Genomic DNA, 11436 nt, shown 5'->3' on the forward strand with positions numbered 1-11436 from the left:
ATAGAGCACATCCATCACTTGCACTAATAACACAAGGGTGGAGCATTGAGCAAATGCTTTTCCAACAAGTTCGTAGCTCTTCGCCTTGTAATTTCTTTACGAGTTTGCTTCTCTTTTCTACACTTAGGAAAGATCAATCTTGTTTTCTACTAGTTTTTTGGTCACCGGTCCCGACTCAGCCAGATCAAAAAGCTAAAAGCTGCTTTTCAAAAAAGCGGCTCCAGGGCCAAAAAGCAAGGCCCTAAAGCTAGAAAAGCAATAATTTGAGCCATGCACCACTATTTCTTGCAAAAACTTTGAATAAAAACAAATCAATAAAGTCGTTCCTACCCTTATGGTTTGTGAGCGCTTTTGAGCCCCCCCCCTCTTGTTGCGCGTCTCGACTCTCAACCCGCCCCCCTCCCCCTTCCGTCGCGCAACTCCCCCCCACCTTGCTGCGTGTTCCAGCACCAGCCCCCCGCTTCTTTGCACCTTTGCCACCCCCCTCCCCTCGCGTTGCTTGAGATGCCCCCCCCCCTCTCTCGCTTCTCATGCCTCCGCCTTGCCTTGTCCCCCCCCCACCTCGGTGCCTCGTCTCCTCCTGTCCCCTTTCTCTGCTTTCCTTCGCCCCCCTAGCCTATCCCACCTTCTTTTAGAGTCCCCCCACCCCCCCTCTTTTTCCGTTCTCTGCCTCTCTCCTTTTCTCCCCTCCTGTGCAGGTTGGTGTTATCAGGCTCTTTGGGGTTTTTTCTCTATTCAATAAGCTTCGGCCTATTCTGGTCTTTGCCCTCAAGAGGACTCCATGGCAACCACTCCATCATCCTCGACCAAGGCCATCATTGCTTGCATTTCCTTCTCCGAAGCGGATCTTCATATTCTCGCCACAACAATTGCCTCACTAGAGGCCTCCACCCTAGTTTGCAAAATTATTGGTAGCCGCCCTGCGCGCGGACAACTCAGGGATCTTTTACAGGCGAGCCTCCAAAGATCACTGATATTCACCGTATGGGGCACGAATACTACCAAGTGGAGTTCGACTTGCCAACGACGTTAGACCGAGTCATGCAGCTAGGTCCCCTTGCACTGCGTACGGCACAGTCCTTTGCACAGTGGCAGCACTGCTCCGATCCAACATCTAACCCTCCGGCTAGCGTATCAGGCTTTCCAGTGACAGTTTGTTTCCCAGACCTTAGGAAGGAGTACCTTCCTCTTCTCCCGGTGATTGGTGGTGCCATCGAGAGAGTAATGGAGCCCCCTCCCCCCACTGCCTCGGCCCTCGCACGGGCAGCTAGGATTCCATCCCTCCGCATCTGTATATTCTCGTCGGAGTTTGTGCCGCATTGTATATCTATTCCTAGCCTCTGGGACGACCCCATATAGCAACGCATGGAGTATTTAGGCCTTCCAAGTTAATGCTTCATTTGCACGCAAATGGGTCGTTTAGCCAGAGCTTGCCCTTGGCGGCAGTCCAGGAGACCGCCTCCGGTGGTTCCTCCCCCCGTTTCTCGTGCTGATCCTCACAAGGAGGCACAGAGAGAGGCAAGCCCCGACTACAGGCGACCCAGTTGTTGGTGAGTGGTGGACGGTTGGCCAGTGCCCGAGCTGCCCGACGACCACCAAAGCCGAGCGCTGCCGCCACACGCACCAGGCTGGAGAGGATTCGGTTCTGTCAGAGAACCATTATGAGCATTTATCCGAGCACTTTCCCGTTGGTGACGTGCCCTCTCCAGTCACGGAGCGGGCCCCTCCGACCCCACCAATATGGCGGTCGGTCCCTCGTCGAGGACGCCCCCCCCCCAACCACCCCGCGGCTTCCCCCCCCCCCCCCACCAGTATGGCAGTCGGTCCCTCGTCGAGGACGCCCCCCCCTCCCCGTAGCCTTCCTCTTCAATGGATCTCTCACAGGAGCACCCCTCCCGAGGATGCCCCCCCCCCTCCCCGGCCTCTCCGCCCCTCCCTCGCCGTGTCCCCCCCCCCTTCCTCTTCCATCCTCAACACCAACCTTACCTGCAGCAGTTCACTTTTCCCCACCCTCATCATCCGAGCCCCCCCCCCCCCCCCCCCCCCCCCCCCCCCCCCCCCCCCCAACTGCCTCTCCAAAGCACTCCCGTTGCCCCCCAGGCTCCAGCAACCCCTGAGCCAGAGCGGAGGCAGTCGATGGGTTCCGTCCGCCGCTTGATTCACTGATTTTCTGGGACAGTTGAGATTACCATTGCTGCCTCCCTGATGAGGGCCCTCCTGCCAGAGTCCGCAGGTGGGGCCCCCAAGATCTTGGGGCAGCCTGTGGACTATAGTTTCTTCCGATGTCTACCGACCGACATGTTTGAGGAGACAGTAGCCCCTATTCAGGTATGTGTGGTTTTTTACCACTCGAGACCCTCTACGCCAAATAACGGAGCGATGATCTTCTCTTTCCCCTTTAGTGCAGCCCCAGGGACGAAGTGGGATCTTGAGTTGGTGGCAGCCGCCATCCAGGGACAGGCAATCGAGCTCTCCCACCATCTCCACGATCTTTGCATCACCGACATTCTCACCCATTTTTGGCCTTTGGCTAGGATGGAGCTTGGAGGTTCAGCCCATCGAGGCCAAGACGGGGAGATGGTAGCCTCCAGCCTGGAGGTGTTGCTTTTTGTATTCATGCATACTTCTGCCGCGGTACCTCTTCCAACTTCTAACAAATACCTTCATTGTCATCGATGGAGTCCGGAGTATGCATACGCTCGCCCTTGGACAGAGTGGCAGCACATGGAGGACAGGATCAGTGCCCCCCTAGCGCGCCTTCGCCCCTACACAGCTTGTGACTATTCCCCGTCTAAACCCTCGCCCATGACTCTTCGAGTGGAGGGCCGTTCCAATAGTGCCGCATCACATAGAGATTGATATGCGGATTGTTTCTTCATGGAACATTCAGGGTTTAGGGGGGCCTCAGTGCTTTCAGAGACGAGGTGTCCTCAAAGGCGAGCTTCAAAGAGCCATAGTTGGGGGACCCATAGACATTTTATTCCTCTAGGCGCATCACCTTTCAGAGGGGCGCACCTACCAATGCAGGAAGATTCTTCCACCCAGGAGTCACACTTTCTGGTCCCCATCCTTCGGCCCCTCTAGGACGCAGGGAGGTGTGTGTATCTCTGTAAATGAGCAGCTTTTGCCGACAATGACTGCCTCAAGAGTCATAGTCACGAGGCGTGCCCAGTGGATTACCATTTTGACCGGAGAGGATAGCATTAGCTTCCTCAATGTTTATGCTCCGAACGTCGTTGCAAGTAGAGCCCTCTTTTGGAGCACAGTCCAACAGGCCCTCCCTCCCTTAGGCTGACTTTTGGTGCTTGGACAGTGACTTTAACATGATAGAGGCAGCTGAGGACAAACTTGGAGGTGGCACGGCCACAGTCTCAGGAGCAGAGTATTCAGCCTAGGAGGAGATGGTTCTCACACTCAAGGGACAAGACCCTTGGCATCTTCCAGAGTTTGGGCATAGCCCTGGGAGCATTTGCTTCTCGAGATCAGATAGGAGGAGCACCGGCCCCAACCTCTCTAGACTAGACAGGTTTTATGTTGATGTGTGGGCTTGCAGCCGAGGGGGCATGATTGGTATCCTGGTAGGCACTTCCTTTTCTGATCACGGGCCGGTTATTCTGCCCTTAGAGGACCCCTAGAGGCACGACAAGCATGCGAGCTCGAGGATTCCGGACAGCCTCATTCAGGACCCCGAGCTATGCAGCAAGATAGAGCATATACGGGCAGGATTGGACTTTATTTCAAGCGTTACTGCATGCACAATGGATGTGGGCTTAGGGGAGATCGGCAGTTTCTTGCAGGAGGCAGCCCATAGCCGATTGGAGGGCTTCTGGGAGCAATATAGGAGTCTAGCCTCTTTACAGCGGCTTCAAGAGAAGTCCCCCAATAGTCAGCTTGCTGCCGCTCGCACAAAGATTAGATCCATCGAGGAGAGGAAGGTGGAGTACAGGTATCATGCTAGGACCTCTTTATGGGCTCAGGTAGGCGATAGAGTCACAGGGGGTTTCTTTGAGATAGTCGGCCCCCACAGGAGGAGAGACGGCATTCACAGGTTGCATGGCCAGGATGGAGCTATTGTTTCAAATCCCCCCCATGTGCGAGCCATCGCCGCAGACTTTTTTCGATCTCTTCTCACATGTGCCCTATTATCTCCATAGGTGGTGGACGCACACAAGAGGGTCTGGCGGCACATGAGGGAGGTCGTTCCCCCTTCTCTTCGGTCATTCTTATTGACACCATTCACTGTTGAGCAGTTGGCGGAGGCATTGACGGCACTTCCCAAGGGAAAATGCCCGAGGGCGGATGGGCTTCCAGTCTCTCTTTCTTCGTCATTGGGACCTCATGGAAGGCGGCCTTCGAGCTGCCTTCAATGAGATTATGATCACAAGGGCCATGCCAGAGAGACTCTCAAAGGGCTTGATTCACTTGACTTTCAAGGAGGGTGGTGACAGATTGAAGATCTGATAATGGAGACGCATCACTCTTCTAGGGACCGCCGATAAGATCTTGGCCAAGGCCATCAACAAGAGACTTCAGCCTTTTCTCCCAGACTTGATCCACGACACTCAGACTAGATTTGTTCAGGATTGGAGCATTCTGAACATCTTTACCTTCTGGGGGGCAACGGATTCAGCAAGGATGGAGCTGCAGGTCCTTATTGTGCTACTCCTAGACTTTGAGAAAGCTTATGTGATAGGGTGGATTGGAGCTTTCTGGAGGGCACAATGAGCCGAATGGGATTCCCCATGGAATGGATTCGTGGAGTCTGAGCACTTTACTCAGCCTCACACAACCAGGTTCTCATTCAAGGAGCCCGTGGTGACAGATTCCCCCTTTCCCGCTCGGTTAGGCAGGGCTGTCCTTTGGCACCGTTCCTCTTCCTATTCGTCGCCTAGGCCATGAGTAGTTTTCTCTCCGCCCAGGAGACCAAACTTCAGGGATTGTGTCTTCCCCTCCGCACGCAGGAGGAGCTGTTGGACTCAAAGTTTGCAAACGACACAGAAGCTTTCCTTGCAGGAGATGGATGTGGGGAATCTCCAAAGATTCGCGAAGGCGATCGAGACTTTCTGCCGCACATCAAGAGCGCAGATCAATTGGCACAAGTCGTGTGGTTTTTGGGTAGGCTACGCATCCGCCCCGACTTGGCAACCAGTTGAGGCTTTCCAGTGGATCCCGAGGGGCACTCCAGTTCGTTATCTTGGTTGCCAAGTTGGAATTGATATCTCTCCCGAGCAACAGTTCACCCCGCTTCTTCTGAGTATTCGAAGAAGCTTTTATATTGGAGCTCAACGAGGCTCTCCTGGGCAGGCAGAGTGGTGGTGACGAACCAGGTACTTCTAGCCACCATGTGGCACATCACTTCGTGCTGGGCTTTTTCTTGGGTATGTATTGGCCAGGTAGAGCGATTGATCCGGAACTTCTTATGGGCTGGCAGTGATGGGAGGCCAGGCAGGACCAAGGTGGCATAGAGAGTGATCATTTAGCCACGTCGCAAAGGGGGGCTAGGCCTCATTGACCCAGCTATCCAGAGTCGTGCCTTGCTGCGCAAGTTGATTGTTAGAGGACTCCTTCCCGGTGGTGAGCCCTAGAAGGATTTTCTATTGGCCCGGATTTCAGCCCCCACTCCGAGTCCTAGGGGCCCTTGGCCACAGAGTACCAGATGGATCTTCACAAAGATGCGAGCCCGTGGTTTTAGTCCATCTTTTGAGGACAAATTTGCAACCAGTTTACTTCGTGCTTGGAATCATCTCAGGCCAGCCCTCAGACAGATAGCTCCAGTTGCCTCAAAGGAGCAGCTTCGGCAACCTTTGGTCCGGAACCCCCGATCCATGTACCGAGTGGCCACATGTTGGGGGCCCGACCGCATGTATCTTGGGGGGCCTTGAGCATGGGACCAGCCAAGTCTCTTGGAGATTGGATCGCACATAGGCAGTTACCCCCGGAGGTGTAGGAGAGAAGCCTGACAGGGATCCGGGGTAGAGATAGGCTCAACATCAACATTGACTCAGCTATCCCTCAAGAGTGGTTGACTCCTATCCCAAACCCAACCCTCCCAGTGTGGCTAGGCATGTTTACCAGACACGATATTCTTGTGGTGGTCCACGGAGCAAATGAGGACAATGGTCTGCTCACTTTTTCTATTGGATCCCATGGCTAGCTAGAGAGATCTGAGCTTCCCTTGGAGGATTTCAGTGGCTGCACCTTGCAAAGGGTGAGGGTGATTGGTTTTCGGGCACGGGAGCGGCACATAGACCCAACTGTCACTTCCCCTTTTGATCAATTGCTTTTCGCTCTTAAAAGAGGCGAGTTCATTTTTAGCCCTTCGTGGTTGTATCTAGCCCATTATGGCTATTTTTTCATTAACTAATAGAAGGATCTTCTTCCTGGGAAAAAAAAAACAATAATTCAAGAACTTTGGCAAAAGTTGAGTAACATTCTATTATTAAAAGAATAAAGAGGAAAGCATAGTGAAAAGTAAAAGCAAAGCATGGTAGCTTTTGGCAAAAAGCAGGAACCTCTCCCTTCTCATTCCTTGAAGCTTGGAGATTATCCTCACCTTCATCAAGATCATCGAGTTCGTGGGAGAGTGCGAGACGACCATCTTCGTCTCATCATCATCATCGTTATCAAGCTTTTGATCGAGGGGTTTTCTTCTACCACCCCTCACCGGCTATTTCAGCTCCACTCCCGCCACCGCCTGTGCTACTCCTTGTTGCCCTCAACCTCTGCCCGGCAGCGCTACGAGCAACGTCCAGCATCGCTGAAAGCGTCGCCAGCATTGCCACATGTATACTTCAACCTTTCGACAAAAGATTTGACTCTAGCTTCATAAATCCACCATCAAGGTTAAGGGTTTCATCGCCAACTTGGTGTTTACTTTCTTGAGAATTTCCTACAGATTGGGTATTGAGTTTTCTTGGACTTGAACTTGGCCTTGATCTGGACTTGGATTTGGAACTTGGATCTGGACTTGGACTTGGAACTTGGATTTAGAACTTGGATCTGGACTTGGACTTGGACTTGGAGCTTCGCTTTGTACTTGAATTTTGGACTTGGATTTGGAACACTTCGGAATTTGGATTTGGATTTGAACTTGGAATATGGACTTGGACTTTGGAATTTGGATTTGGATTTGGACTTGGATATTGGATCTAGTACTAGCCCAGTGAGAGATTCTTGTGGGTCATCCCCTTGAACTTGGACTTGATCTCGACTTGGATTTAGGACTTGGATCTAGACTTGGACTTGGAACTTGGATTTTTGGATTTGGAACACTTTGGAATTTGGATTTGGACTTGGATATGGTACTAGCCCGGTGAGAGATTCTTGTGGGTCATGCCCGTGGTGTGCTCTGCATCAGAGATCTCGTACCTCGACATCGACATCGACTTGGATATTCTACATCGGCATATTTGTTTGCTTTTGTATTCATTGTTGTATTGATGGATTGTTCCTGAATAAATTCCTGAAAGGGGGTGAGGCATGTTCCCCGCTCAGTATGGTGTCTTGTGCAAAGATCCCTAAACCCTCCTTTCTCTCCCCCTCTCTATATCTTTATCTCTTGGATACATGGTTGAGTCTGTCACGGCATGCCCCGTTGGGCTTACAACTTTCTAAGCACATGTGTTTGCCGATGTTGTGAGCTTCCACAAATCTGACATGGTTCATTTCTTTGCTCCTAAGTGCTCCCTTTCTGCATCTCAACCATATGCTTCGTAGGTGCCTCTAGCTCCTTCATGGTTCACTATTTCATTCCTTATCCCTCCCATGTTTATCTACCATCAATCTAGTCTCTATGCCTATTACTTCCATGATTCCAAAATTGTATAATACACCTTCCACCGGATGACAACAAACTCCCGAGAAACAACTTACTAAACTCACTCAAGTGTAGACAAGGCTTGTCAATTGCAAGACTGGATAACTGGTTTGTGCGAATAAGGTCAAGTAAAGCAGTTCCTAGGGCGACTAAAGTAGGTGTGTGCAATCTGTCATAAGATAACCCATCTAACAAGACCTTGACTTGTTGGATGTTACTAAAGTCTATGTACATTCCGATCAACTGCACGAAACCAACAAGATCACCAAATGTAGACAAGTAGTTTTCTACTCTCGAGTTTACCAAGGAATTATCTCTGGAAGATTCAGTATCACCGAGGTAAACTCCTACACAATCTACTTTAATACTCTGGTTGGAGTATGAAGGTCGGATCTGATACTATTCCCACTTGAAGTGGTCTAAAGGTTTGCCAAGATCCGAAGTTCATGGTGCAATTAATTCAAATGAACATTGGTGTAAACATTATCACACTTAAACATTTCGCAATAAAGACACATGAGAAAATGAAATGAAGAGAGTGGAATTAAATTTCTTGACAAAGTTGTATACCTAGATGAATCCAAGAACATGCCCAAATTCACCTTTTAAGAACGTGCATGTTATATACTCATGGTAGTCAACCCACAAGACTATATAACTATCAACTCCATTATGCATAGTATGGACTAGATACTACGACATCCCCATTAACGTCATCAGTGCCCAATAGTGGGTGTAGAACTCTGTATCAAGATATGCTCTCACACATGCACTCCACACACACACACACACACATAAGAGCATATGTTCACACAAAGCCCTTCGTACGGAGTTTCTGTCAAACCTCCGGAGATGCAGGGCAGACTCAACCATAATGAAGCCTAGCACTAAGGGAAGTAGAAAATAGAAAGAATTAGTTCAGCAAATAAGTAGTTGATAGGGCAAATGCACCGCTAAAGATAGAAAGAATTAGCAATATCAACTGGCCACAACTCGGACAAAAACTTCACAATGTGAAATCTGTATGTCCGCTAATATGGCTGAATTATATACCTAGATGAATCCAGGAACATGCCCAAATTCTTGACAAAGTTGTATACAATGTACTTGAGAAATTACAATGGAATGACTCAATGTATTGAGAAAGTATAGCTCAATGAGCTCTCAAGACTCGATGATAGGAAGATTTCAAATTATGACAAAAGGTTCCAGGAAGATTCGCTCCCAATGACACGTGTACACAACGAGTTTACACTACCACCCACTCCCCGTCCATTCCTTTGATTCAGCGCCCGTCTGCGCACAGAATTCTTGATGGGCCGGCATTGAGTCTTGCCTTGGCTACTTTGCAACAATGCTTAGTTGTCTCTATCCATCCCTCTTCCAATCTCTGGCAAGCCTCCAACCAAGATGTGAAAAGACTTTTAGCTTCTTTCCGGATGTTATCACAACCATATCACAAATATTTGGGACATCCTTTCATATCTACGCACTAAAACTTGGACTCCCTATGTTTAACATAAATATCAACTTGGAAACCTACTTCAGATTGAGACATTTCAAGATCCAAGACAAGGCCTTTCTTTGCATATGAATTGATGGAAACCTACAACAATCTCCATGACATGTATGTTCAAGCTTTCAAGATTCACAAGGACAAATTCCACCACCAAAAGAGTCAAGGCCATTCTTTGTATATATGAATCGATGGAAACCTTGAATGTCAAGGACAAATAAGTCATGCATATAACATTTCATTTGACAAAGGTTATGAATAATAATAGGATAAGTGTTAAAAGGCAATTGAGTGTTCCATAAATTCAAATTCTCATTAGTGAAAAGGTATAAGTTTGCAAGGAACACAAAGCAATTAGTGCCCATAGGGATTCCGATTGTTTGCCAAAACAAAGAGCCTCCATGGCCCAATGGATATAAATAAGTTTATTGAGCAAGAAATCTACCCAAAAAGTGACATCTTCAAGGTTTACAAACTTGGCAAATCTCCTCCTTTTTGATTCTACATAATCCTTTTGAGCCAACAAAAATCAAAAAGTAAAGCTGATGTTCCATCTCTACATCTCTAGGAAAGTAAGCAAGAGGAGATATGGCATGCATCATCCCTAGCATGAACGTTTACGTGAGTGATGACCACTTGCATGCCCTATCTGACGAAGAGTATCGTGTAGAAACTATTACGTCTCTGTTTCAGTTTCAGCCAAGCTTTTCTATCTATGTCCTCAAATCAGTAGAGGGCTTCGGAGCCCCGCCTGGAAGTCCGACCTTTTTCTTTTTATATAACTAAACTACAAGTTGTATTGTCCAAAGATGCGCGTCCCAACGATAGACTGACGCAGAAGATTGCTTGAACACACATCATGTAACCGAACGGCTACTTAAATCGAGGTGTTCAAGTTCACTTGATTTGCGAAATGCCGCTGACGGGGAGGTAGATTCGGAAAATGGCTAAGAAAATACCTGCCATAGACTGGCTTCGACTCCTTCCACGGAGTCTGCTCCCTTCTTGATCTCTTGTGCTAGCTTCTCCACATGTCCATACATGGAATAGTAGCTGCTCCCTCCACACACACACACCCACCCACCAGGACACATATACACTGACAGTCAGGGCATGTGAGATACACCAACAGAGGATACATGAAAAACCAAGAGATCAGCTGAATCTTGCATTTTGATTCTTACACGATGTAAACCTTGGTTGCCATCTTGCCCCTTGTACGGTAGTTTCAGCGTGGCCGGATCTGTGTGTGTCTGTTAGGGGGGGGGGAGAGAGAGAGAGAGAGAGAGAGAGAGAGAAGAGAAGTGGGGGAGGGAAGGGAGGCGGGGGGGGGGGGTTGAAGGGGGAGGGAGATGGTGGCAAAGATAGATCTGTTGCTGTTGCACGTGAGGGGAAAGGAGAATGGCCCTTGCGAGCCACCTAGTGCTTGGGATGATGACGTTCTCTCTCTCTCTCTCTCTCTCTCTCTGTGTGCTCCAAGGCTTAATATAATAAGATTGATCTTTTAAGTTTGAGCAAAAGGCGCGTCCCGACCACGTCTCCTCGCCTCGTCAAAATGAAAGTACACAAACCACACGTGTAGTTTGATTCCCACCTCCAAAGTTAACAAATGTTGGGCCTTTCATTTCAAAGGGCAGATATAAACACTGCTTCCCCTATGAGACCAACAGAACGGTTCTTGCACACAAGAGAGAGAGAGAGCGCTTGGAAGACCGAGAAAGAGAAACCACAAAATTAAAATACATTGAGTACTTAAACCACCGCAAGTCCTCAACCCACGCGTTGCTGCGGCACAAAAAACAAATTGTTCACTCCTTGGCTTACACATGACTGCACTCTCCCCCTATCTTGCCACGTGCCCCCCTCTCCTCGTACTTAATAGATAATATAGAATATAGATATGAAAGTCATGGACCTGCGCACGGTGTTGCTATGCCATAGAATGAATGTTCCTTCACGCATGTGTCTCCCTCTCTATGTTACGTACATCTCTCTCTCTCTTTCTATTTATTTATTTATTTATATTTAATTATTTATAACTATATTTATATATTTCACCTTGACTCTCTCTCTCTCTCTCTCTCTCTCTCTCTCTCTCTCTCTC

At 49.0% G+C, this 11436-nt stretch overlaps 1 protein-coding gene across 1 annotated transcript in view; it reads right to left on the reverse strand.

Annotated features, from left to right (window-relative positions):
- Window positions 1-10910, reverse strand: part of LOC147640554 (putative NAD(P)H dehydrogenase (quinone) FQR1-like 1) — a 46502-nt gene extending 35592 nt beyond the window's left edge. The window contains exons 1-2 of the mRNA XM_086812914.1: window positions 10517-10910; window positions 10292-10385 (exon numbers count right to left, since the gene is read on the reverse strand). Coding sequence (XP_086669040.1) covers window positions 10292-10385; window positions 10517-10539 — 117 coding nt within the window. The 5' untranslated portion in view covers window positions 10540-10910. The remainder of the gene's footprint in view (window positions 1-10291; window positions 10386-10516) is intronic.
- Window positions 10911-11436: the final 526 nt, after the last annotated feature.

This window comes from Cibotium barometz, chromosome 2 (genome assembly GCF_041138505.1).
Source record: "Cibotium barometz isolate CiBa-2024 chromosome 2, ASM4113850v1, whole genome shotgun sequence".
NCBI lineage: Eukaryota > Viridiplantae > Streptophyta > Polypodiopsida > Cyatheales > Cibotiaceae > Cibotium > Cibotium barometz.